This window comes from Pantherophis guttatus, chromosome 4, assembly GCF_059756535.1.
Source record: "Pantherophis guttatus breed Tessera chromosome 4, ASM5975653v1, whole genome shotgun sequence".
In the NCBI taxonomy this organism is placed as follows: Eukaryota; Metazoa; Chordata; class Lepidosauria; order Squamata; family Colubridae; genus Pantherophis; species Pantherophis guttatus.
The window spans coordinates 104,244,020-104,271,356 of NC_142066.1; the positions used below are offsets into that span (position 1 = coordinate 104,244,020).

A 27,337-nucleotide genomic window follows, 5' to 3' on the forward strand; every position below is an offset into this window, starting at 1 on the left:
TTTTTCTGAAGCTTCATTTCTGAGCCTTTTTTTTTCTGAAGCTTCTTTCAGAGGCTTTTTTCAGCCTCTGAAATCTCTGTTTGCAAGGCTAGGTGGGGCTACATTCAGAGTATAAGACGCACCCAGATTTTCACCCTCTTTTTGGGAGGAAAAAGGTGCATCTTATACTCCGAAAAATACGGTATCTGAAAGTTGATCTATGGTGGTCAACTCATAAGCATTTATTCACAGTACTGGAAAATAATCTTTCATTATCAGCTCTATAAATTTTTTGGTTGCAACAATGAATTAAGTATAGTTCTTTTAGGTTATCTTTAAAATACTAATTAGTATCATAAAAGTAAGTCAAATTCACTTTTTATTCTAACAATGTCAACATACAATTTGAACTGCAATTTTCAAAAGATATAACAAATAATGGAAGATTTTAGAGTTTACATTTCCTAAATCTGAAATCTCTGATGTGCAGATTTTATTATCCCACCTTTTAACAGTTAAGCAACAATATCAGGAGAGCTATTTCATCCTAAGAGAACACTTTAAGAAAATTCATTGCAAATCCTGACCCACAACATAGCTGATCCCATGACAATCTAACTTTCTCAGTGCAATTTTATGATTATGGAACTGGCAGTTTCTCTGAACAGAAGTTACTTCAAAATAATAAACTTAAGAAAAGCCTATTAGCACTTCTTGGGAACATGGCTAACTGAACACATGCACAGGGAGAGATCTCTGAAGGATTTCTCCCTGGAGTGTTGCTCTTCTGCCTTCTAACTGAAAGAATTGTATCCCATCAGTTTTTATGACCCACCTGGTCAGGGTGTGTCGAAGAACTTTCCCTCAGGACCCCTCAATATAGCAGTAAACCGGCAGATTGCTTTTGGAGTTGAACTCTGAAGCTGTCTGTATGCCAAAAGCTGGGAGGGAAGAGGCTGCAATCTGTTCAGGGGCTGAAGAAGCCATTGTGTTTGGAAATTCACATTTCAATCCAACAGTAAGTTATGCCTTCCTTATTTCAATCATCTTCAAAGGCTATTTTTCTACCTGGTCAATTTAAAAGAGACCCTTTCTAGCAACAGCAATACCTTTTTGAAGATCAGCACCATTTTAAGGATGTCTTAAAGAACAAGGAAGAAGGCTGCTAAGGCAAGCCAAATGAAGAAATGGGCCGAGAAAAAAAAAGCTATCAGAGAAAAATAATGATTGAAGCTGTGATTTTAGTTTACTATTGTAGTAACTGGTAGCTTGATCTTCTCAGCTGTGGGTGGCTAAAATCTTCTGATTCTGATTAAAAGAGAAAGCCAAGATGATGGAGCAAAGTATTAGAGATATATTTGAAAGGTCTCTAAATGAAATATGCCAATTTGTGAATCAGTTGTTCTCTGAGGATAAAAAATCATCTTAAAGTACTTCTGAGATGCAAAAAGTGGAGAATATTACCAAACTGCTGAGGCAACTTCATAAATAGCTGAAAATGCAGAGGAGTGTATCGCAGGTTTGGAAGAGCTGGATATTAACTTTCATTTTTACCCTCACTACTATGTTTCAAATGTAAACCTCTCAATACAATTGAAAGAAGAGCTTTGAGAAAATAGACAAATTTAGGACTTTTTCTTTAAGGACATTAACAAGGTTGAGGATCTTGTGAGAAAAAGAAAAGACTACAAGTCTTTGATACTTCCAGAGAAGAAAAAGATTTTACTCCATGAAGATAAGCTGGAAGGAATGTCTTAAGCTTAATGAGTTAACTGGAATCGGGACGCATTTTTATTTGCTTGATATGTGCATCTGAAAGAAAGGTTTGACCCAAAATTTGCAAATATATATATATATTTACATATATATAATGCTTAAATAACTCTTAAAGTAGGCAAAGCTATTGAAAATGTATTTGAGAGTACCTATATTAAGAGAAAGTAAAAGAAAATGATGTAACAGTTTAAAGAAAAACTCTGTTAAAAAGAATAGAATAGAATTCTTTATTGGCCAAGTGTGATTGGACACACAAGGAATTTGTCTTGGTGCATACGCTCTCTTGTGTACATAAAAGAAAAGATACATTCATCAAGAATCATAAGATACAACACTTATTGATAGTTGTAGGGAAACAGTCAATATAAATCTTAAGGGTACCAGCAACAAGGTGACATTCATACAGTCATAAGTGGGAGGAGATGGGTGATAGAATGATGTGAAAATAGACGTTGGTCTTACCTGATACGTCCGTTCTCTCTTAGTGAGGAACGTCTGTCAGACTGGGGCTTGGACTCCACTATGCAGCATATGACCGAGTCTGCAAAATTTAAATAGCTCCGCCCTCTGCTGGTTGATCCCAGTGTTTCGGCAAGGGCGTTAACGCAGACTGGAGTGTCTTTCTGGAAAAATATAAAAGGAGAGGTAAAAGAACACCACCCACCCCACCGGGAACAGGGCCCACCAAGAAGGGTGGGGCTGACAGACATTCCTCACTAAGAGAGAACGGACGTATCAGGTAAGACCAACGTCCATTCTCCTCAGCGTGAGAAACGTCTGTCAAACTGGGGACATACCAAAGCTGAATGTCCACTGGGAGGGAAGAGACAGGCCCTGTTACCTCAAGCCGTGTGAACTGCCTGGAGGACTCTGCGTCCGAAGGCCGCCTCCGCCGATGCAAACGAGTCCACTCGTTAGTGTCGGATAAAGGGGGAGATGCTTGTCCAGGCGGCCGCTCTGCAAATCTCCTCCAACGGAGCCTGGGTTGCCCACTCAGTGGAGGTTGCCGCACTCCTGGTGGAGTGGGCCGTGATACGGTGGGGAATAGGTAAAGACTGTCTTTGGTAGGCAGTAGATATGGTTGCCCGGATCCAACGACCCAGCATAGGTGCAGATGCCTTGGTTCCAATAGACGTGGGTTGGTAGAAGACAAACAACGCCTCTGTTTTACGAAATGTGGAAGTACGCATCAGATATATTTTGATGGCTCGGCGGACATCCAATGTGTGCCACGTGCGTTCTAAGCGGTGCATAGGGGAGGGACAGAAATTGGGCAGGACCAATTCTTGAGCCCGATGAAAGGGAGAGTTGATTTTAGGTATGAACGCTGGGTCCAGTCGGAGGACTACCCTGTCATGATGAAAAATGCAGAGGTCCTTACGAGACGATAGGGCCACCAGTTCTGAAATGCGTCGGGCCGACGTGATTGCGACCAAGAATGAGACCTTGAAGGACAAGAAGCGTAGCGAGACTTGCCGGAGCGGTTCGAAGGGGGAGGCTGTGAGAGCGGTCAGTTACCTTGTTCAGATCCCAAGTAGGGAAGCGATGGACCGGTGGAGGTCGTAAGTTGGTGGCGCCGCGCAAAAATTGGCGGATGATGGGATGACAAGAAATAGATGAAGAAGAACCGCAGGTCAGAACCGTAGAAATGGCGGCCACTTGACGTCGAAGAGTATTGGGGGATAGGCCAGCTTCGAACCCCTCCAATAGAAAACGCAACACATTCTGCACTGAGGCCGATAGGGGATGGACGTGGGAACGTTGGCACCAATCGACAAATGATGACCATGTTGAGTCGTAGATCCTGTTGGTAGATGGCTTGCGGGAGGCTAAAACCACATCGATTGCTGCAGAGGGAACGTTGGCCTTTTTTAAGAAGAACCGCTCAGCCTCCATGCGGTTAAGCGGTACCATGATGGGTCCGGATGCCGAAGGGGACCCTGGAGGAGGATCATCTGGTCATCTGGGATGCTCCAAGGTCGATCGACCGATAGGGACACTAAGTCCGCATACCAGTGTCTCCGTGGCCAGCGCGGTGCCAAGAGAATGATCTCTGCCCATTCCTGAATGACTTTCCTGATGACCCTAGGGAGCAAAGGAAATGGAGGAAAGGCATATAGAAGGCCTGATGGCCAAGGACAGCGAAGAGCATCAGTGGCTTCAGCCCTGGGGTCTTGGTATCGGGAAAAATACCTCGGAACCTGGTGATTCGTCCGAGATGCAAATAGATCCACCTCAGGAGTTCCAAAACAGAGAGTGATGTCTCTGAAGATATGAGCAGGGAGACTCCATTCTGCATTGTCCAGTTGATGTCTGCTGAGAGCATCCGCTTGCGAATTCTCTTCTCCCGAGATGTGATCTGCGCGAAGAGATTTAAGGTGAGACTCAGCCCAGAGACCGAGAAGTAGAGCCTCATCCATGAGCACTCGAGAATGAGTGCCTCCCAGTCTATTAACGTGTGCCTTTGCTGTAACGTTGTCCGTTAGGACGAGCACATCACAAGAAGTAATAAGGTTCTGGAAGTGGAGTAATGCTAGATGAATGGCCCTCAGTTCCAGAAGATTAATGGGAAGGGACCGTTCAAGAGTCGACCACTGACCTTGAGTCAGGTGATGCTTCAAGTGAGCCTCGCAACCCTGGAGGCTCGCGTCCATGGTGATGTGGCGGGTCGGTTCCCTGAAGAAGCAGGGTGCGGACAAAGCTGAGGACGTCCACCATCGGAGAGAGGAGATCACAGCCGGGGGAAGAGACACTCTGCGGAGGGAGGTACTGGATCGGTTTTTCTGATGTGGGAGCAGGAACCATTGTAATTCCCTACTGTGGAGCCTCGACCACGGTACAATGTCGTACGTGGAGACCATCTTCCCCATAAGGCAAGACAGCCCGAGAAGAGAAGAGGACCGCTCCGAGATACAGCGGAGGGCCATGGAACAGAGGCTGGTCTGTCGGTCCACCGAAAGGGAAACCGTAGAGGTTACAGTATTGATTACAGCCCCTAAGTGCTGGAGACAGGTGGTCGGAACCAAGTGACTCTTGGACCAATTTACGGAGAAACCATGGTCCTGAAAAATCCGGATAGTAGTAGCCAGGTCCTGGCGGACCGCTCTCAAGGAGGAGGATTGAAGTAAAATGTCATCTAAGTAAAATTGGATTCTAAGGGGGGTGGACCGGATATGGGCCACTAGAGCCGCCATAATCTTAGTAAAGACGCGGGGGGTGGAGGACAGGCCAAATGGGAGGGCAGCGTACTGGTAATGACACCCTCGGTAGTGAAACCGAAGGTATTTACGGAAGTCAGGGTGGATAGGGACGTGAAGGTACACCTCCGTTAAATTGATGGAGGTGAGGAAATCCCCTGGCCGGAGAGTCTCCAGGATAGTCTGCAGGGTGTGCATCTTAAACTGGTGATACACAACGTACCGATTAAGAGCCTTCAAATCAAGGATGGCCCTCCACCTCCCGGATGACTTGCTAACTATGAACAAACGGGAGTAAAAACCGAGGCCACATTGGTCGGGAGGGACCCGCTGAATGGCTCTGATAGAAATTAGGTGGGAGATGGCCCCCGAAACTAGGCTCCTCCAAACTCTGTCCCTTGAAACCAGACAGGAGATAAAAACAGGAGGGGGAGGGGAGGAGAACTTAAGGGAAAGACCATACCTAACTGTACACTGAACCCAGGAATCAGAGGTGGAAAGATCCCATTGATCGGCAAACAAGGATAGGCGGCCGCCAATGGGAATCTCTGATTCCGTTTCACTTGGACCTACGGAATGGCTTTCCCCTACCCCCTTGAAAGGGCCACTTATGGAAAGGCCTACTACTCTGTCTGACCTGGGGGTCCTGATGAGGTTGGCTCTGGTAGGAGCGTTGAAAACGAGGCTGATAGGAGCTGGATTCCTGAGATTGAAAGGACTGAATTCTGCTGTAGGGGGAAAAGCGAGAATTGGAGCGCCGAGAGACTGAAGGGAGGATCTTGCGACGATCTCTGGTTTCTACAAGAAGGGGTTCCAACGGTGGACCGAACAGGGAGTCAGCCGAATAGGGAGATGATGTGAGTGGCCATTTGCTTTTGGCATCGGCCTGCCAGTGGTGGAGCCACAGAAGTCTGCGGGATGTAACAGTGGAGCCGATGGATTTGGCCGCAAAACAAGCGGAATTCAAGGTGGCATCTGCCGAGTACTCTAGGGCCGCGACTATCTTGTTCAGGTCCTGGTGAGTGTGAATGTCCGAAGGAGGTAGTCAATCCTGTAGTTGTTTCAACCATAACAGAGAGGCTCGGTTGAAAAAGGAGGCTGCGGTGGCCATTTTGACAGCCCACGCAGCAGATTGATGTGCCTTGATAAGAGTCTTTTCCGCCGTTTGTCTTCAGGACGCAGTGATTCTTCCGGAGAGCTTGGGAGTCTGGAAGGAGATGTCAAGGCTGCAATTGGGCCGTCCACTGGAGGTACTTGCAGTAAATTAGAAAGAGCTGGGGCAGTTTGATATAATCGTTTATCGATGCCACTCGGAGCTGGAGCTGAGCCAGGCAGTGCCCACTGTCGTTGTACAACGTCAGTAAACAGTTTAGGGGCAGGAATAAGTTCAGGTTCAACAGCTGGTTCAGCAAAGAGAGAAGAGGCAGGATCCGCACTCTCAGGGAGTGTTGTACCCGCAGTAGAAGGAGAACCCAGTCTGGTCACAGCTAGGGCTTTGTACAATAAAGATCAGAAAAGCTGAGGTCTAAAGAGACCAATAAAGGCTGGTTGGTCCGGAGCCAGTCCCTCATCATCCGAAAGAGATAACTCCCTCGATTCCTCTTCATCCGATAGAGACCCCTGGTTAGAGGGCTCCGGGGAATACTGGTGATCAGTGGAGTGATCAGATTGCACATGGCAGGATTGAGCGTGAGGCACGGAAGGGTGCGGCTGAAAGAGGCCTTGCTGAAGACCTTGAGCCAAACCCTGTTGAATAGCCCTGGCGATGATGGCCTCTAGCGTAGCTTGAGGATCTGCCTGAGATGTTCCCCCTGGGGGGGGATGAGTGGCAACGTGACTGGTTGCTAGGCTGGAAGGACCTGGAACGGAGGTCACTGAATGGCTAGGCCTGTGAGGATCAGAGGGGTCTGGGATGGCTGGAAGACCTGCTCTGCCTCAGATAAGGTTGGCCCACGGGAGGAAGGACGATCCGGAGATAGTTCACGCCCCGGATGGGTCTCAGACAATTGAGGACCCGTGGCCGAATCTATTGGTGATAGAATGGTGGCCGGGACAGGCAAAAAGGCGGAGGGCAGTTGTTGTGCCCTGAGAACCGCCTTCTCCAACGCCCTGTGGCGTCTCAGCTCTTCCTTAGATTGTTTGGGAGGCTGGGCGGCTGAAGCGGAGGATCCCTTTCTTGGGGCTTTGCCCTTGCGTGATTGCTTAGCGGAGGTGCCCTCCCCCGGGTCGCTAGCGTGCCGATGGTGGGTCTGTGAGGAGGCCGAGGTTGAGCGGGGATGATTAGAAGCGTCCGCCATTTTGAACTCACAATCCCTTGGGAGGGGAGAAAGAGCCTCAGTGTTAAAAGTAAGCCCCCAAGATAACTTAGCTGAACGAGGAGGATCTCCGTTGAACAGGAGGATTCTGGCTCCAGAGTTGACTTTGGGCCAAGGAGAAAGGCTCCGCTGGGAAATCGCTCGTCAAGCTGCTAGCTCCAGGCAGTAAAAGCGGCAAGAAAATGGCGCCATTTGAATCACCCGCCAGAATCAGCGCCAGGAAGCTGCTCGGCAAATGCCGTTCAAATGCAGCTATACAGGCACTCCCGATGCAAGGGGAGGCAGAGGGGGAGATGAGCTGCGACCCCTCAGGGGATCCTTGAGGAGGAAGCCCCCTGCCGCTAGCGCGGCCGTCGGCGGTGTCGAGTAAGGACCCTTAACGCCGCTCTATCCAAAGGAAAAAAGGATTAAAAGCAGTCCAAATTGTTAAGAAAGAAAAAAGGGGAAATTTTTTGCAGGAAAAAAAGGTAAAGAAATCAGTCAAAAGACGAGGTCCAGAAAGACACCACTGTCCAGCATAGGACCGAGTCAAAACACTGGGATCAACCAGCAGAGGGCGGAGCTATTTAAATTCTGCAGACTCGGTCATATGCTGCATAGTGGAGTCCAAACCTCAGTCTGACAGACGTTTCTCACGCTGAGGAGAATTAATAGTAATGCAGACTTAGTAACTAGATTGACAGTGTTGAGGGAATTATTTGTTTAGCAGAGCGATGTCATTCAGGGGAAAAAAAGGATGTTTATAAAAGAAAAAAATAATTAATCTATAAGGGTAGTTTGGAGGGAGGGAGCTATATGCAATATTGAAGTTTAAAGCTTGTATATTAGCTAAAGAATAAGATGTATTAGAAAGTTTTGACTTAAAAGAAAAAAAAGTGCCTTTTTTGTTTTAAAAAGTTTAGTACTTTGAAGGAAAAAAAAGGAAGGGGAAAGGGGAAAAAAAAAACACACACACACACGGGTTTTAGGCCAGAGAATTTGAAAGAATACAATAAATTTTGTAAATAAAAATCATGACAGTTCATAAAGATTACTAGGTGCAAATAGCAATACACATTATTTCCATAGCAAGGAAGATAAAGCAGGAATGGTTAACTTGATTATTTAGAGAGGAAAATATGTTCTTATTTGGATATCACTTCTGGAATTTGTGCATGTGAAGAAAAAAAATGAATTTTTTTTTATTGCAAAAGTTTTACAATTACATTTTCACCCCATTTCCCCCCCCCAACCCACCCCAAGCTCCCCAGCCTCCCTAACCCTCCCAAACCCCCCCTAACCCTCCCCTCCCCCCCGGACTTCCACAGAATATAATCCCATCAAAATCCCCTTTTTATAAAACTTGAACCCCTCCATCCCCCATATACTTTTTCATCTTCACAAAATTCAAATATTTCTATCTTTATATAATACCTTCAGTGAAAAGCTATTTGATACTTCCTAGTTTGATATTTGTTCTGCACATAATCTATCCACTTTTTCCATTCCCATTCTATAAGTCTCTTGTGAGCGATCTTTTAGATATGCTGAAATCTTCGCCATCTCTGCAAAGCTGGCCATCTTCAAAGTCCATTCCTCAATTGTGGGCAAAGCTTCATTTTTCCAGTATTTACCTATCAATAATCTCGCTGCTGTTATCATATACAATATCAACTTTGTTTCACCCAATGTAAAACCCTTGACTATACCCAGTAAAAACAATTGTGGAGAAAATTGAATTTTTTTCTTCAAAACATTCTGCATGACCCACCAAATTTTTATCCAAAAAGCCTTAACTTTCTTACAAGTCCACCAAACATGATAATATGTAGCATCTAAGCAGTCATATCTCCAACATTTTGGCTGAACATTAGGGTACATACACGACAATTTCTTAGGATCTAAATGCCATCTATAAAACATTTTATAAAAATTTTCCCTCAAATTCTGCGACTGTGTAAATTTAACATTCTGAACCCAAATTTTTTCCCATGTTTCCAACATCACTGGCTCTGCAAAATTTTGTGCCCACTTAATCATACAATCTTTAACCAATTCAGTTTCTGAATCCCTTTCTAACAAAACATTATAAAGCCTTTTAATATGCATTGGACCTTTCTCTTTTATATGTCTAACCAATTCTTCCTCATGCAACCAATTTTTTGGTCCTCTTTCCATCTCAATTGAAGTTGATTATACTGTAACCAAGTTAGATTAATCCCTTCATCCAACAGTGTTTCTAACGTCTTCAGTTGCCATCTGCCCGCATCTGCAAAAAGAACTTCTTTATATAAAAACTCCCCGAGTGACATTATATTTGTATTCCACATGATATGACCAAGATCCAGCCATAGCGGTATTTTGTAATCCCATTTGAATCGGTGCTTCTTCCAAACTCTCATCAAAGAATCTCTAAGTATATGGCTTTTAAATACTTTATCCACTTAGTTTTCATAAAATAAGTAAGCATGCCAACCAAATTCAAGATCAAAACTTTCTATATTCAATATTCCAGTCTTTTTCCTTCCAAACCAATCACTTGCTTGAGTCAAAGCTGCTGCTTCATAATATAACTGTAGGTTTGGAAGTTTAAGACCTCCCCTTTCTGGAACATCTTGCATAATTTTCAATTTCACTCTCGGTTTTTTCTCGTTCCAGACAACCTTATTCAATCCACTTTGCCATTCTTTCAGTTGTTTATCACTTTTAAGCATCGGAATCATTTGAAACAAAAAAAGAAATCTTGGCAAAATGTTCATCTTAACTGCTGCTATTCTTCCAAGTAAAGACAACTGGAGTTTTTTCCAAGTCTCCATATCTTTCTGTATATCTCGCCACAATACCTCATAATTATTTTGAAACAATTTCATATTTGATTCTGCAACCTGAACTCCTAGATATTTAACCTTTGGTACAATCTCAAAACCTGCCCTCCTTTCAAGTTCGTGTTTTCGATCTTGTGTCATATTTTTAACTATCATCTTAGGTTTTTTTGGTTCAGTCTAAATCCTGATACTGTGCCATAGTCTTTTATAATGTCTTTCATCTGGATTATTGATTCCATCGGCTGTGTTAGGTAACAACCAGATCATCTGCAAATGCCCTTATTCTATAGTCCTCTTACCTTATCACTATACCTTTCAAGATATTCGAGTCCCGTATTGTATTCAACAAGACTTCTAGTGTTAAAATAAATAACAATGGGGATAACGGACAACCTTGTCTTGTTCCTTTTTCAATATTAAAATCTGTTATCAAACTTCCATTAATAATAATCTGTGCCTTTTGTTCTTGGTAAATTGCTGAAACAGCCTGTATAAATTGATCCCCAAAGTCCATCTTTTTTAAAGTCTTTAATAGAAAATTCCAGTCCACTCTATCAAAGGCCTTCTCCGCATCCAAGAAGACCAGCACTGCAGGAATCTGTTTATTCTTCTCAAGATATTCCAATAAATCTATAACTTGCCTTACATTATCCTTCATATATCTGCCCTCTATAAATCCCGCTTGATCATCGTGAATCACCTCTTGAATAACTGGCATCAACCTGTTGGCTAGTACTTTTGCGTAAATTTTATAATCATTATTCAGAAGAGATATTGGTCTATAATTCTCCGGTTTTTTAGGACCTGCTTGCTCTTTTGGTATCAAAGAAATGTAAGCTGTTTTCCATGATGGGGGTATTTTACCCCCTTGTTGTATGTTACAAAATAAGTCTCTGAGTTGTTCCACCATTTCTGCTTGCAAAGTTTTATAATACACTGCAGTCAAGCCATCCGTTCCAGGAGCTTTAGCTGTTTTTAATTGTTTAATTGCTGCAATTATCTCCTCAACTGTTATAGGATGATTTATTCTTTCCTTTTGTTGGTTGGTAATTTTTGTGACTCTTTTATTTTCTAAATATTTTTCTATAAGTCCATTCTGCATATCATCTTTAGCATATAATTTAGTATAATAATCTACAAAGACTTCTTTAATTAATTTTTGTTGAGAGATTTCTTTCCCTCCAATATCGATACTATCAATAGTCCGTATACTCTGCTTCTTCCTTAATGTATAGGCCAACCATCTGCCCGGTTTATTGGCATTACAAAATGTATTATGCTTCGCATATTGTAAATTTGTTGCAACTTGTTCCGCCATAAGCATTTGAAATTGATCTTTCAGAAGTTTTATAGCACCACGTATTCTTTCATCTGTTGGATTTTTAATAAGTAACTGTTATTTATTCTTTATTTCTACTTCCAGTTCAGATCTTTTCTTTTGTCTATTCAGTTTATGTTTAGAATTCATGTGAATGAGTACCCCTCTCATATACGCTTTACTCGCATCCCACACAATTTCAATAGGGGTACCCTTATTCAAATTTATTTCAAAAAATTCTTTCATCTGCTTTTTAAGTTCTATTATATTTTTTTCATATCTAAACAAATTTTCATTTAATCTCCATGATCTTCTCTCAGTCTTTCCAGTCTCAATTTCTATCCATACTGGGCTATGGTCGGTTAGAGTTCTTGGAAAAATCTTTGTTCTTTTTGTCTTAACAAGTAAATCATCTGATAACAAAATAAAATCAATCCTAGAGAAAGATCTATGTCTGTCAGAAAAAAAAGTATAGTCCAATTCTTTTGGATTATGTATTCTCCAAATATCTTTTAATTCCAAATCTTCTTTCATGTCGAAAAAAGTCTGTGGTAATCTAATCCTTGACTTCGCCAGGCTCTTTTTATCTAATTTGGAATCAATTACTCCATTCCAGTCTCCCATGATTAAAATAGATCTATAATCCCATTGCAGTATTTTAGTGTGCAAAGTTTTATAAAAATGATCCTGTTGTTGATTAGGAGCATAAATTCCAATCACGAGAATTTGGCCATTTACCGTATGCAGTTCAATTGCTATAAACCTGCCGCCTTCATCTGCTTCTATAATTTTAGCTGACAGTCTTTTATTTATATAAATGACCACACCATTCTTTTTTTCCAAATTTGAAGCTATAAAATGTGTTCCTAATTTTGAATTTATCAAGTATTTTTGATCTTGTGTTCTGACATGAGTTTCTTGTAAGCAAATTATATCATTATTAAATTGTCTCAAATATGTAAATAACTTCTTCCTTTTCTGTGGTGAATTCAATCCATTCACATTCCAAGATAGAAACTTAATCATCATGTAGACTTTTTTGAAGCGACGAGCAGAATTGCCGAATATCTTCCGAAGTCTTCGGCTTTGCTCCCCCCATGGCTTCACTTTCTTGTGTAGTACTCTTGACTCCCTTTTTGTATTGTTGTGCCTTAGATCTTTCCTGTTGTTGCTTTTCTTTGAGTTGCTTGGAGATTGCACGAGTTACACGCTGGTCTTTGGCTTCAGCCATCCGAGCTAGGTCCAAAGCCACATCTCTTGTGGACAAAATTGGAGAAGATTCTAACAGGGGCTCCTTCAGAAAACCTCCTGTAGCACCCTGCATTTCTGCTGGCTCTGATTCCACCTGCTTAAGCTGCTCTTCCATCTCTTGCTGAGGTTGCTTCTCCTTGTCACTCTCCTTTATCTCCAACACAGTAGATGTACGTGGAGATGGTGATCTCTCTTTAAAAACCGTAGAGTAGAAATGTTCCGCCTTCTCAACAGTATTCAATCGATATCTTTCTCCGTTGTACTTCAGAATTATGCCAGTTGGGGCATCCCACCGAAATGGTATTTGTTGTTTTTTTAATTCCTTCACTAAAAAGCCAAAATCTTTTCTATCTTTTAACATCTTAGGTGGCAGTTCTTTATAAATTCCAATTTGAGCTCCCTCCACTTGCACAGAAGAGAGAAAAGATTTTTGCAAAATATCATTTCTCATTCTTCTATCTGTAAAATATATCACCACATCTCTAGGCAATTGTCTTTGTCTGGCCACCCACGAATTCACTCTGTAAATTTTGTCTATTTTGTAAAAAATCTCTTCAGGATTAATTTTTAACAACACAGCCAAAGCGTCAGCACAAATCTGTCTCAGGTCTTGTCGATCATTCTCCTTAATACCTCTAATCCTTATGGCGAATTCCATCGACCTGAACTGCATCATCGTAATTTCGTTTTCAACTCTCTGCATTTTATTATCAACATCAGAAATTTTGTAATCAGTATCCTTTATTTTAACATTCACTTCTGATTTAAATTCTTCCAACTTGGAATCCATTTTAATAATAATTTCTGACAGGCCAGACACCACATTCGATAATTTATTAGTCACCTTGCCATAATTCTCTTGCACCACCTTTTTAATTTCATTAATTTCCTGTTGTGATTTTTGAAATTTATCATCCAGAGCCTGAGTAATAAAATCTTTTAAACTTTCAACATCAAAATCTTTTTTCTGACTCTGCTGACTGGGAGGAAGCTGCTGCTCAGGTTTACGTGTGGGGGATTCCCCCCCCCCGCTGCCTTTCCTTCCTGTTTCTTAGAAGCCATTCTGCCACGTAGATTAGCTTTTCTGAAAAAGGAGATCCTTTTTCCTTTTCCACCACCACAAAGTCCTCTAAAAAAATCCCCCAGGTTTAATCAAATTGGGGACAGAATTAGACTGAAGCAAGCTCAGGCTTATTTTAAAAGAATTTTTCCTCTTCTCCTGTTCCTCCTTGTTACAAGCAGCGCAACTTTGTAGCTAGTTAAAATAACTTTACAAGTCCACTCTCACTCTCAGCTTGTTAACGCTGAAGCCGGGCGCCATTTTTTCAAGCCGCTTTCACTCGCTCGTACTTTTACTTAAATCAAAAAGTCACAAAAACAATAATACTTGCAATTTCTAGGTTTGAAGGTTCAAGTTGTTGTTTCCGCTAATTGTTGAAGTTGATTTCATTTAATTTGAGAGGTTGCTGCAGCCGACTTGCTCTGCGCAAAGCAGAGTCATCCCACGCCATCCGGAGTCTCAGCAAGTTGAAAGGGAGCCGCGCCTGTTTCCTCCCCAGTAGCCATTTTCTGGGGGCTCACAGGGGCTCAACCTGCTCCTTGCTCGCTCTCCTCTACCAATCCTTCAGATTTGGGAGTTTTCAAGCTGCTTCTTGGAAACGAAGCGGATCTACAGGCGGCGGGGCTGGCGGTCCAAGAAGAAGGACCGTCTTTCGTCGGTAGCCAGCAAACCGGAAGTCAAAAAAAATGAAATTTTGATCTTATTTTTGTTGATTAGAAAGACCTGGTGTTATAAAAATAGCTAGTTATATATTAATGGGCAAAAGCAAAAAGTTGAGGCTGGAGTGTGTTTATCTTGTACTGTGCTAGAAAGAGTTGGAAGTCAATGCCCCCTTTTCTTTCTTTTTCTCTTCCCTCTTGTATTCCACACCTTTTCCCGTTCCCTTGCCCATCCTTAATTTCTTATTTTCTTTTTTCTTTTTTTGTATTTTATATTTTATATAATAAAATTAAAAAATTAAAAAAGAAAAGTCTGTTAGGTATTAGATACCAGACACAGGCCTTTGGAAAATGTGCAGTTAAAACAGTACCATACTGGACTTCTTTGGTACTTTTGCAGATTTACAGGATATTCACAGCCTTGGTTGCAATTTCTTATCCCTTTTATATGTCATACAAGCAGGGAAGTTCACATTTTCCACTGTAGCTTTTGGGGAAGACTAAGAGTGGTTAAAAAGGAAAGTAAAATTTGCAAGTGTGCCCTACATCTACATCAGGAATGAAGAATCTGCAACTTGTGGGTTGCAGGTGACTCTGGACAGCTAGTAATGTGGCCTGACAAGATAGTAAACATTTAACATTATGTGGTTTATATACATTAACTAAATTATATATTTTATATCCAAGACCCTCTTCACTCAATGCAGCCCAGGCAAGCCAAAAGGTTGGATACCCATGATCTATACAGAAGTCCTTTCTGACCCAAAACAGCAATCTCTAGAGTCAAACTCATTTCAGTTGGCTTTCTGCAGAGATATTATAAGCAAATCATAAGCAAAATGCCTCAATTATACCTACCACCAAGACTTTCAAAACTAAGTGATTCTGATATGAAGACTCCAATCTATGGTTTTCTGAAATTCAATTAAAATTGAAAATATTAGATACCATTTATAATAAGTGAAATATTTTGTCTTCAAATGAAAGTAAGAGTGAATATAAAAATGAAAGATATGAGAAATTGCAGAATGTATATTTAAACTACAATATTTATATCATGTGTATACTTGATTACACTGACAACTTGATTACAGTAAGACAAAAAACAAAAATAAAATAGTACAACTACATACAGTAAAAGTTATTATAGGTCTATCAAAATAAGGAGGCAAGATTTCCTTTTTCACTAAGGTTTTCTATTCATATCACTTGGAGATTTACAATTTTACAGAATGCATTGAATGTTTAAACAAAACATTAAAAACATTACATTCAAAGTTAACATCCTTTTCTATTGAGGCTGTCAATTATTAAAGAGTGTTAACAATCTGACTTTTATTTAATAGTCCAGAAAGTCTTAATCAAGGAATCTTTCTAAGAATATTAAAGCAATAGCTGTTTCCTAATAAAGAATTTTTTTTCTTATTCTTATTCTAGAGAGTTATTTTAAACATTAGACTGCCTAGATTTTAAGAAGATGCACTATCAACTTCAGTAATCTAGAGTCCATACTACTACACTGTATGCACAATTATTAGGCAAGTGAATACGTTGACCATATTTTACGCATATTTTCCACCTCCAAGATGTATAAACTTGAATGCTTAGTGGATATAAACATATCAGGTGATGTGTATTTGTGTAATGAGGGAGGGTGTGGCCTAAGGAGATCAACACCCTATATCAAGGTGTGTGTTATTATTAGGCAGCTTCTTTTCCTCAGGCAAAATGGGCCAAATGAGTTAACTAACTCTGAAAAGTCAAAAATTGTAAAAAATATTTCAGAGGCATGCAGCACTTTTGAAATTGCTAAGATATTTGGGTGTGATAACCATCAAATGTTTTGTTGCAAGTATCTAGTCAATAAGGTCTCATGAAACATGTTGAGAAAAAGACACACATTAACTGCCAAAGATTTGAAAAGAATCAAACATAAAGCTACCAGGAACCAATTATCCTCCATTGCCGTCATATTCCAGAATTGCAACCTACCGGGAGTGCCCAAAATTACAAGGTGTTCAGTGCTCAGAGACATGGCCAAGATAAGGGAGGCTGAAACCCAACCACCACTAAACAAGACACATAAATTGAAACAGCAAGACTGGACTAAGAAATATCTGAAGACAGATTTTTCAATGGACTGATGAGAGTAACTCCTGACGGACCATGGGCCCACGGCTGGATCACTAACGAGCACAGAGCTCCACTTCGACTCAGATGCCAGCAAGTTGGAGATGTATGTATTTATTTATTTATTTATTATATTTCTATACCGCCTTTCTCCCGTAGGACTAAAGGCGGTGTACAGTCAAGAAAAATATAGATACACAAACATCATAAAATTGCTAATTAAAATTATTATTATAACATAGTTTGGCCCAATTAAATAGAACCTAAAATTAGATAACATTTTAAAAACATTCACATGTTCATATGTTTAGCCCCGCCTGTTGGAACATCAGGGTTTTGAGGGCACGTCGGAAAGCACGGAGATCAGGGATATTTCGTATCTCAGGGGGCAGGTCATTCCAAAGGGTTGGAGCCCTCACAGAGAAGGCCCTCCCCGTGGGAGTCGCCAGTCGGCATAATTTGACTGACGGTACCCTGAGTAGTCCTTCCCTGTGAGAACGAACTGGTCAGTGGGAGGCTATTGGTGGCAAAAGACGGTCTCGTAGGTACCCAGGTCCTAAGCCATGGAGCGCTTTAAAGGTGATAACTAACACCTTGAATCGCACCCGGGAGACCACCGGGAGCCAGTGCAGCTCGCGTAGGAGAGGTGTTACATGGGCACAACGAGCTGCTATGAGCTAGTATTATTAAAGATGAGCTAGTTGGACCTTTTCAGGTTGAAGATGGACTCAAAATCAACTCCCAAACCTGCTGTCAGTTTTTAGAAGACACTTTCTTCAAGCAATGGTACAGGAAAAAAAGTCTGCATCTTTCAAGAAAACCATGATTTTTATGCTGGACAATACTCCATTGCATGCATAGAAGTACTCCATTGTGTGGCTAGCCAGTAAAAGCCATAAGATGAAATAATAATGACATGGCCCCCCTTCCTCAACTGATTGAGAACTTCCTCCCTATTGAGAACTTGTGGGCCCTTCTTAAATGGGGGGTTTACGATGAAGGAAAACAGTACACTTCTCTGAACAGTGTCTGGGAGGCTATGGTTGCTACTGTACAAAAAGTTGATTGCCATCAGATCAAGAAACTGACAGATTCCATGAATGGAAGACTTATGGCTGTTATTGGGGAAAAAAGGGTAGCTATATTGATCACTGATTTTTTTTTTTTTTGAAATGTCAGAAATGTTTATTTGTACATTTTGAGTTGTTTGTTTATTATTCTCACTTCAACAGTGCAAATAAGCAAGTGAGATGGACAAATTTTCATTTTTCATTTAGTTGCATAATAATTCTGCACACAGATAGTTGCCCAATAATTGTGCACACATATTCTCGTAAGAAAGCCAAAACTTTTACTTTCTTAAATATTCAGTTTTGAGGTTTATTAACATTTTGATTGACCGAGAGCATGGTAGTTGTTCAGTAATAAAATTAATCCTCCAAAATATAACTTGCCTAATAATTGTGCACACAGTGTAGAAAGAAAAACTATACTGAATTTTAAAATAGTCTGACAATCCATATGTGAGCTTTGGACTAATTCTTTAATAAAGTGTGACTAAAATAATTTTAGATCAAGCCATTTTATAGAAAAGCCTTTTTAAATAAAATTACTGTAGGTATGAGGAATTAGCAAGAACAGGGCAATTATCCTGGTAGCAAAGCCTTCAGAATCAACTTTGTTAATCAAGTGGAATTGGAGATTTTAGGATATAATTGCAATGTAACTACATTTATTTATTTATTTATTTAAAGTTTTTGCCTTTATCTTATTTAAATTCAAAGTTATATTTTATTCCAAAACTTTAACAGACTCAAATCACTTTTTACCTTGCCCAATCTAGAAAGGTTAGAATGAAATCATAACTTCCCAAAGACAGTTTGCTTCATAACTGAACAGCTATCTGAACTTCAGTTCTCTACAATTCTAGATTCAAAATCTGCATTATCTGTTATAAGGCAAGATTCAATTCTCACAAATCTATTCAAATTTTACTTTATAAAGTAATTATTATAAAACAATAGAACTTTCATTTCCAGATAATAAAGGACTCTGCATTAGCTTTAAACTATTGAACTAACAGGACAGTGTTGGGTACATAGGTATAAACTCCCTAGGGGAAAAAAATCTAAACAAGATGGATATTTTAGCTGTTACAAACAAGAGCGCTGAATTTCAATGTTTTCAGCTTAATAATTTTTTTATCAGCTCTTAAAAATCAGATGAAACCATAGAGTTGATTCTAATTATTCACAAATTCTTTATTTGTAAATTTGCCTATTTGTTAAATTTTATTTGTAACTAAAAAAATAATACTCATGGTGCTTTCAATCATCCGTAAACATGCAGAGAGCAAAAAAGGAAAAGAAAAGAAAGAAAACCTGTTGTGCAACACACATATTTCCAGCAGAGGTTTCAGTATTTGCTAATTCAGTGTTCACAGTGACTTTATTAAAGATAACTAGTACCAATAATGAGAATCCCCTGTATAAGGTTCCTTCATGCTAATTATTTTATTGCAGGTTTTACCTTGGCATCTAAATTATGAAAGTTTTACTATCATACAAAAGTGGAACTAATTGTATTATAGAGCAGGTTAATATAAGTTAATATAGTAGCAATAAACAAGATACATGAAAAAGGTGGAATAATCTTACCCCATGAGGTCAAGAATTCTGCAGCGTATCTATAAATTCGATTTAGAATTTCAATCACAACAGCATAAATTATGCTGGGCATATATAATATCAAGGCGCTTAATTCATTTTGGTTTTCTTCATAATATAAACGTGCTTGGAATTCCAAGTCAAAATAAATCATCATTATTTGAAGTGAAAAGCAGAGGCAAAGGCACACAAATGGAACTGAAACAAAATAAATCCGTAATTGTCTTTTGAAACTGGAATATATGGGTTCCTCTCTGCCAGTGACAGGATTGATACCTAAAACCCCATGAAATCCTGGTCTTGGTTCCTCAAATTGTCGCTTCATCATCAGTGTTCCCCATCTGTAAGCCATAACAGCACAAGATCGTTTCCAGAGTTCAAGGATAACAGTAGACCACAGCAGATTGAATGCTGCAAATAGCACATACTTGTCATAATCTTCCCAGTCAAAAACATAATAAGGGATCCCAATGACTGCCATTGGAATTAAAGCAAATGTGATATATTCCAAAAAGGCAAAATAGAAAGCAAGTGTTTCACCAAAATAAGAGCGAATTTCATCTGTGAGAAGGAAAAAAAACATTCAGTAGGTAGCAATACCTAACCAACCTGGTTCAGACTCAGAAGCTAAATGGGTTTAGCCTTCAGTGAATTTATATAGTATATAATAAATCTATTTATAAATCTTCATCTCACTATTTCCCTAACTTATCAAGTCAAACGAAGACAAGACAAATCTCTCAAAATAGAAATATGGGTCCTATTTACAAAGTCATATTGCTCTGTCTCTGGTATGTATCTCAATTATCAGATATATACAATTTCAAACATTTTCTCACTATTTAATATTTGTACCAAAAAATCCTTCATTTCCCTCTGTGAATGTCCATTTTCTATTAGTTCATTATACTAAAAAATACAGAAGAATACACCTATATCCATACCTAACATCAGGAAAGAATCAAATCAAATAAGCCAGTATTCCCTGATATTGCTGCTTGCACATAGGCCGTATATGGTCTTGAATTTGCATTTAACATGCAGTCTTATGCTTTGTGAATCTGAAGCCCCTAATAATTACATAATTTATGCAAATCTGAGTCTGTTCTTTTCCAGAATCAGTAATGTCAACTTACCTAAAGGTTGGTATCTAATTTTCAGTTGTTCATACCATATCTGCCCAAGTTTTTTTAAATGGTCTGGGTCATGAAGTGGAAAAACCTGAAGTAGAATGCCATTAGTTGTTAGCCTTCGCACTGAAATAAATAAAAAAGTTGTTAGGTTCTGATATCTTATTTATAATCAAAGCCCATTTTCCAAATCTCATATAAGCTACATATATTATCAACCACTCCACTAGTAATTTACAGATGTTGGCTTTCACAGTTGGTATCTATTAGTTAGTGCTGGGCTTCAAGGTTTAGTGATTATGATCTAGAACCCTCACCACTCTATACTCTGTATAGTTCTATACTCTGTATAATTCAAAAAGGCCAATCAGGTATTAGACACGTGCAGGGGTGAAATTCAGCCGGTTCTATCCAGCTCAGGCAAACCAGTAGCGGCAGCTGCAGGAAGCTCCACCCACCCGTGCAGATGTCATGATGTCACTTTTTTGCGACATTTTAAGCCTCTGCGCATGCGCAGAAGGCTTTGCGCATGCGCAGACGACAATGTGAGCAAGTGAAAAAAGCGAGCGAGCACGCAGTGTGCACACATTTGCGAACCGGTAGGGAAGGGAGAAGCCATTTTAACTCCTCCACACAAACTATCTAACCTCCCTTTTGCTGCTCTGGAACACAATCCTTCCTAAGAATCTAGACTATTGTAAGGTCTTGCCTCTCCAAATCTTTGCAAGAAAACAGGACTCTTGAAACTGAAGTTGTTCCAAAAGGAGCTTTTATTGAAAGGCTTGTGATAGCAAGAGGTCTAGGCCAGAACTAACTCTCCCCACTTAAAAAACAGCAATTTAAAGCAGTGCAAACAAACCCCTCCCACAGTACAGCAATGCAGGAAACAGAAATTCACAGCACAGCAGCAGGAAACAGAAACTTCATATAGAGATCCCTCCAATCCTCCCCCCTCCCACAGAATTCCAACGTCCCAATAGAAATATATGGGACCTGATATGCCACTCCCCCCCTTAGAAAAATGGGAAGTCCACTAGAAAGAAAACAAGAAGAGGGAAGGAGAGACAAAGAAAACATAAAATCAGCAAGGTTTGTCAGGGTACAATTGATTAAATATATGCATTAATTTAGGGGTGTGCACATATTTTTTGTGAACCCATTTATTTTGTGAGAAGGGGAGTTGTTTCCAAGCCACCAGGTACTGAGTGGCTTCGCAGAATTTCCTAGTCTAGAATTTCTTGAACTTCAAAATGTTGTTCGCCTTCTACCATAATAGGGAGTGGAACAGGGGTAGTAGTCAGATGAAGGTCAGAGGTGACTTCAGGCTTCAGCAAGCTACAATGGAAAATGGGGTGGACTTGCCATAATGACTTATGGAATTGCAATTCCACCATGACAGAGTTAATAATGCGAACGATGGGGAAAAACCCAATATATTTAGGGCCCAGCTTTTTAGACTGCTGCAAAGATTTTAGAAACTAAGTGGAAAGGTAAATTTTGTCCCCTCACTTTGTAAGGTCTAGGTTCTATTCGTTTCTTGTCTGCCTGTACTTTATAGCAACCTTGGCTTCATCCAAGGCTTTGTGGACCACTGGCCAAATGGTTTGCAAATGACTAATAAATTGTTTCAATGAAGGGATTTCTGGTTCGTGTGAGGGTAGCTCAAGCACAGCATTAAATTCTTGCTCTGCGACAACCCTGAATGGAATAAAACCTGTACTAGTATGGATTGCATTATTATAGGCCGCTTCTGCAAAAGACAATAGCTCCGTCCAGTTGTCCTGCTGATAGTTAATAAAACAACACAGGTAACTGTTCCAGAACTGACTTCGTTCGTTCCATAGCCCTGTTTGTTTGCAGATGATGACTAGAACTAAGTCCCTGTTCGGTTCTGAGTAGGTTCAAAAAGGCTTTCCAGAACTGGGATGTGAATTGCATCCCTCTGTCTGAAATAATACGTCGTGGGGGCCCATGCAAGCAGTATACATGGATCAAAAACAGCTTAGCCAAGGCTTTGGACGTAGGGATCTTTTGGCATGGGACGAAGTGAACTTGCTTTGAGAAAAGGTATGTAATAACCCAGATCACTGTATTTCCAGAAGTCTCGGGCAATTCTACAATAAAATCCATGGAGATCTCTCTCCATGTGCTGAAGGGTGGGCCACCAGCTGTAGTAGACTGGAGGTTTTCCCTTGCCTGTGTTTAGCGGCAGTGCAAATGGGGCAACTTCTTACATAGCTTTCTATGTCTTTTTTTAATGAGGGCCACCAGAATTGCTTTCTTAGTAATGTTTTTACAAAACCATTGCAACAGTCATTAAGTGTGAAAAACAGTCATAAGTCCCTTTTTCCAGTGCCATTGTAACTACGGTCGCTAAGTCAGTCACACAGTCACTAAGTGAATCTGGCTTCCCTGAATCTGTTTTTCACACTTAATAACCATTGCAGCATGCCCACGGTCAGGTGATCCAAATTTGAGTGCTTGGCAACTGACTCTTACTTATGATGGTCTCAGTGTCCCAGAGTCACACGATCCCCTTTTGTGACCTGACCAATGAAGTCCACAGGGAAGCCAGATTCACTTAATGACTATGTGACTTACTTAAGAGCTGCAACTACTTGCTTAACAATGGTGGCAAGAAAGGTTGTAAAGTGGGTGAAAGCTCACTGAACAGCTGTCTTGCTTTGCAACTGAGATTTGAGACTCAATGGTGGACATACAGTTAAATCGAGGGGTACCCTTACCCTTCCCATATGAGTGCGTCAATCACCGGTAATCTGGCATGCCTTTGCTCTCAATGATTGACATCCACTGTTGGAGGATGGACTGAGTAAGAGGCATCAAAACTCACTTTAGCAAAACTCACTTTAGCAAACAAAATTTTGGGCTCAATTGTTGTTGTTAGTTGAGGACTATCTCTGCCTTCCTTTGCATGACAGCCTTTCCTAGTAAACTCCTTCCCTTTTCTGGGAATTTCTCCTCTGTGTTAGAGGTACTAAAATAACCAAAATGATATAAGGTCTCCTGCTGGAGCAGGGGGTTGGACTAGATGATCTCTGAGGTCACCTCCAGCCCTGGACTGCTGTGCTGTTTCAAAGCATCCTCTGAAGCTGCATCTAGTGACAGGGTTTGTGGTCCTTCCTTCCTCTCCTTTTTCCCACCCTCCCTCCCTCCCTTCATCCATATCTCATTCACTTTCCCTTCCCTTCCCTCTTTCTACCTTGCCTCCCTCTTTCCTTCTCTTTCTTTCTTCCTTCCCACCCTTTTTCTTTTTTCTTTGTCTCCTTTCTCTCTCTCTCTCTTTCTCTCTCTCTCTCTCCCCCTCTTCCCTTTGGATGAAGCCAGCGTACTTACCACCCCACCCCTGCTCTTCCCTTCCCGTTCATTCATTATCAGGGAGACATGATCAGGTACAGGGGAACTTCCACACCTCCCCTTCCTTCTCCTAACAAATGCCTGACACGGTTTGGCTGCAGCACCTCCCCCAACCCCCAACCCTGTGATTGATTGCACCATGGCTTCTGGCTGCCAACATTGGCAGCTATTTGATTGGCTGGCAGCTAACTGACCTGGGGGGCCAAAATCCCGGGACGAACAGTGTGGTGTCGAATAGGCCATGCCAAAGCATGTGGGATGGAGGGGCCATGGCCCATTGGCCAGGGTAAATGAGTGGGGAGGGGGGTTGTCAGCCAAGGAGAAAAGCTAGCAGTGAATGCCAGGAGGTGGAACCCTGGTGGAGAAGCAGGCATGGCCAAGAGTAGGAGCCGAAAAGTCCTAGACCTGTGAAAGTACAAGCCCCTGCCCAACACCCATATATCCATCACATGGCCCAATCAAAGCACTATCCCATATGGGGATACCTCCCAGTCACACCCTTCCAGGTGCAGGGCAAGATGTCTTTGACTCTCTGAGAAAGGAATGTTATTATGACTATATATCTCTCCTACTCCATACAATCCCCCTTCCCAGTTTCCCACAGTAGTAAATATGACAGGCCTGAAGGCCAAAGGCAAAAGATGGCTTCCAAGCCTGACGGACCACATACCCCCATCAGAAGATTGTGTCCTGTAACAAGAGCAACACAGGGTTAATTCAATAGGATAGACTAACCACCTCTTCCCCCCTCTCCAGGGAGACCCTTTGGCTTATCAGGGTATTTATCATAGAATTATTTTACTAACCTGTCTGCTTTTACATCCCAGATTTTAACCCTAGTAGCTTCACACAAAGAGTACTCTTTCCAATGAACTAAACATTGCAGTCAACCTCTATATAATCTAGAATCTAAAACCTTTTTTACTTCATAATGGGTTTCTCCTTGCACCACCATAGGCTTGGGAGTCGAGTCTGTGGTCTTAGCCTAGATCCAACTGCCGGCTTCAGTAGACTACAGTGGAAAACAGGATACACTTTCCTTAGAATTTGGTCAGAAAATGCATAAGTCCTTTCGAACCGACAAAGCCGACAGCTCCGAAACCCTCCGCGCCGATGTGACGGCCAAAAGGAACGCCACCTTGAACGAGAGGAATTTGAGCGACACTGAACCCAGAGGCTCAAAGGGCGGCTTAGTCAAAGATCAAAGTACGAGGGGCAGATCCCAAGACGGATACCGATGAATAGTAGGAGGCCTCAAGTTCGTAGCCCCATGTAGGAAACCCCTCATGCGGGCATCATAAATCCGTGTCATCGAAGGCCGTCTAGATGCCTGGATGACTCCAATAACCTCGTCAGAGAGATGACCTTTCTTCAGGATGACCTGCTCAAATGCCAGACGGCCAACTGGAGCCACTGGGGCTCGGGATGACACACGGCCCCCTGGCATAGGACTATTCGGCGGGGTGGAATCACCCACGGGCTGTCTAATGAGAACTCCACGAGATCGGAGAACCATTGACGGTGTGGCCAATTGGGAGCCATCAGCAACAAATCCACCCGCTTGGATATCATCTTCTTGATTACCTGTTGAATGAGCGGAATTGGCGGAAACACGTACAACAGCTCTGGGGGTCACCGACTCCGCAACGCGTCCATGCCCTCCACCAGAGGACTTGGGTATCGGGTGAAAAAGTGGGGCAGCTGAGCATTTGCGGGGCTTGCGATGAGGTCGACGATCGGGGACCCGAACCTGGTTGACAGCTCGCGAAAGAGCAGGGGGTGAAGTTGCCACTCGGCCGGGTCGATCACCTCCCGGCTGAGCCAATCCGCACACACATTGTTGTCCCTGAAATATGGTCCGCCCATATTGACAGGAGGTGCCGCTCCGCCCAGCTGAAGAGCTTCTCCGATTCCAACATTAGGGATCGCGATCTGGTGCCCCCCTCCTGATTGACATGGGCCTTCGCTGTCGTGTTGTCCGTAAGGACTAGGACATGACTCCCCTGCACTGAGAGATGGAACTGCAGAAGAGCCAGTCGGATCGCCCGAAGCTCCAGAAAGTTGATGCTTTGGAGTCTTTCGGACGGCGACCATTGGCCCTGAGCTACCTGATCTGCCAGGTGAGTGCCCCAGCCGTGGAGACTGGTGTCGGTAGTTAAAACCAGTCGGCTGATGTCCAGAAAGTGGCACCCCTTCAAGATCCCTGCGGAAAACCACCACCGAAGAGATAGACGGACTTGCGGGGGCACCAAGATTTTCCTTGATGAGATCGACGAGCCCCACCGCTGGAAAGGAATGAAGAGCCACTGTAACGGCCGGAAGTGCCTCCGGGCCCAAGGAACGATGCCGTAACAAGACACAAGCTTCCCGAGAAGCTGCAACAGAGACAGCAGATCGACCAACCTTTGCCTCAGGACCTGTTGCACCAACTCCCGAATGCTCCGAATTCTGTCTGGGGACAGAGACACCTGACCGGTGTGAGAGTCTATCAACACGCCCAGGTGAAGAATGGACGTGGTGGGCAGCAGGTGACTTTTGTCCCAATTTATCGAGAAGCCATGTCTTTGGAAAGTTGCGATCACCAAATCCATATCTCTTGGCACCCAATCCTGGGACGATGACAGCACCAGGATATCGTCCAGATAGCACAGCACTCTCACTGGAATCTATCTGAGAGTGGCCGCCACCACTGCCACCAGCTTTGTGAAAGTCCGAGGAGCCGAAGATAGCCAAAGGGCATTGCACAGTACTGGTAATGCTCCCCCGCATATTCGAAACGCAGGAATTGGTGGTGAGAGCGGTGGACTGGAACGTGGAGGTAGGCCTCGCGTAAGTCCACAGATTGCACGAGGTCTCCCCGTCTGATTGAGGCCAGGATGGACCTCAACGAATGCATTTTGAAGCGACGGTAGAGGACCGCCCGATTCAGATGCTTCAGGTTGAGGATCCCACTATACCCCCTGGAGTTTTTCGGCACCAAAAACAGTACTGAGTAGAACCCGGAGCCAAGCTAGTCTAAGGGAAATGGCTCTATGGCTCTGATGTTCCGTAGATGGAGGATCTCCGCTGACATGAGGCGTCATAACTCCGAGGAGCGGGGCACTGGACATCGGATGAAGCGGCTTGGGGGGGAACCGGTGAACTCTATGGACAGACCCTAGGAGACCGTGCGGCGAATCCAGGCGTCGGTTGTCGACAAGTCCCACTGGCCGTGAAAGGCCTGAAGCCGGCCCCTGATAGGCCCCGAAGCCGGTGAGTCATTTGCCCCGACAAAAAGACTTCGAGCCAGAGCCTCGGAAGGGGCGCTTTGAGGTGTGAGGAAGACACCCCATTGCGGAATTGACGTCTGTCGGAATAGCGGTCCGAGGGCTGGAACGACGGACGGTAGGAAGTGGACCCTCTGGGGCCCGAATAAGCCCAAAAGGGCTGCCGCTGGCTGTACGGGACAAAGCATCTATCCTGCTTACGGTAAGTAGACGGGAGCACTTTGCGTTTATCTTTGTCCTCAACGAGGACTGGATCAAGTGCTGCCCCGAACAGGTTGGGGGCCTTGTAGGGTGCCGCAGCCAGCTTCCTACTTAGTTTTTACATCCGCCTTCCAATGCTTCAGCCAAAACAAGTGTTGCGAAGTGATGGACGAGGCAAGCCGGGAGGCAAATTTTACTGAATTCAAAGAC

At 42.4% G+C, this 27,337-nt stretch overlaps 1 protein-coding gene across 15 annotated transcripts in view; it reads right to left on the reverse strand.

Annotated features, from left to right (window-relative positions):
• Window positions 1–27,337, reverse strand: part of ANO10 (anoctamin 10) — a 168,621-nt gene that overhangs the window by 106,622 nt on the left and 34,662 nt on the right. For all 15 annotated transcript variants that reach the window (XM_060685839.2, XM_087894240.1, XM_087894238.1 and 12 more), the window contains 3 exons: window positions 20,292–20,411; window positions 19,147–19,716; window positions 15,218–15,273 (listed from right to left, as the gene is read on the reverse strand). In XM_060685839.2, the coding sequence (XP_060541822.1) occupies window positions 15,218–15,273; window positions 19,147–19,716; window positions 20,292–20,411 (746 nt within the window). The remainder of the gene's footprint in view (window positions 1–15,217; window positions 15,274–19,146; window positions 19,717–20,291; window positions 20,412–27,337) is intronic.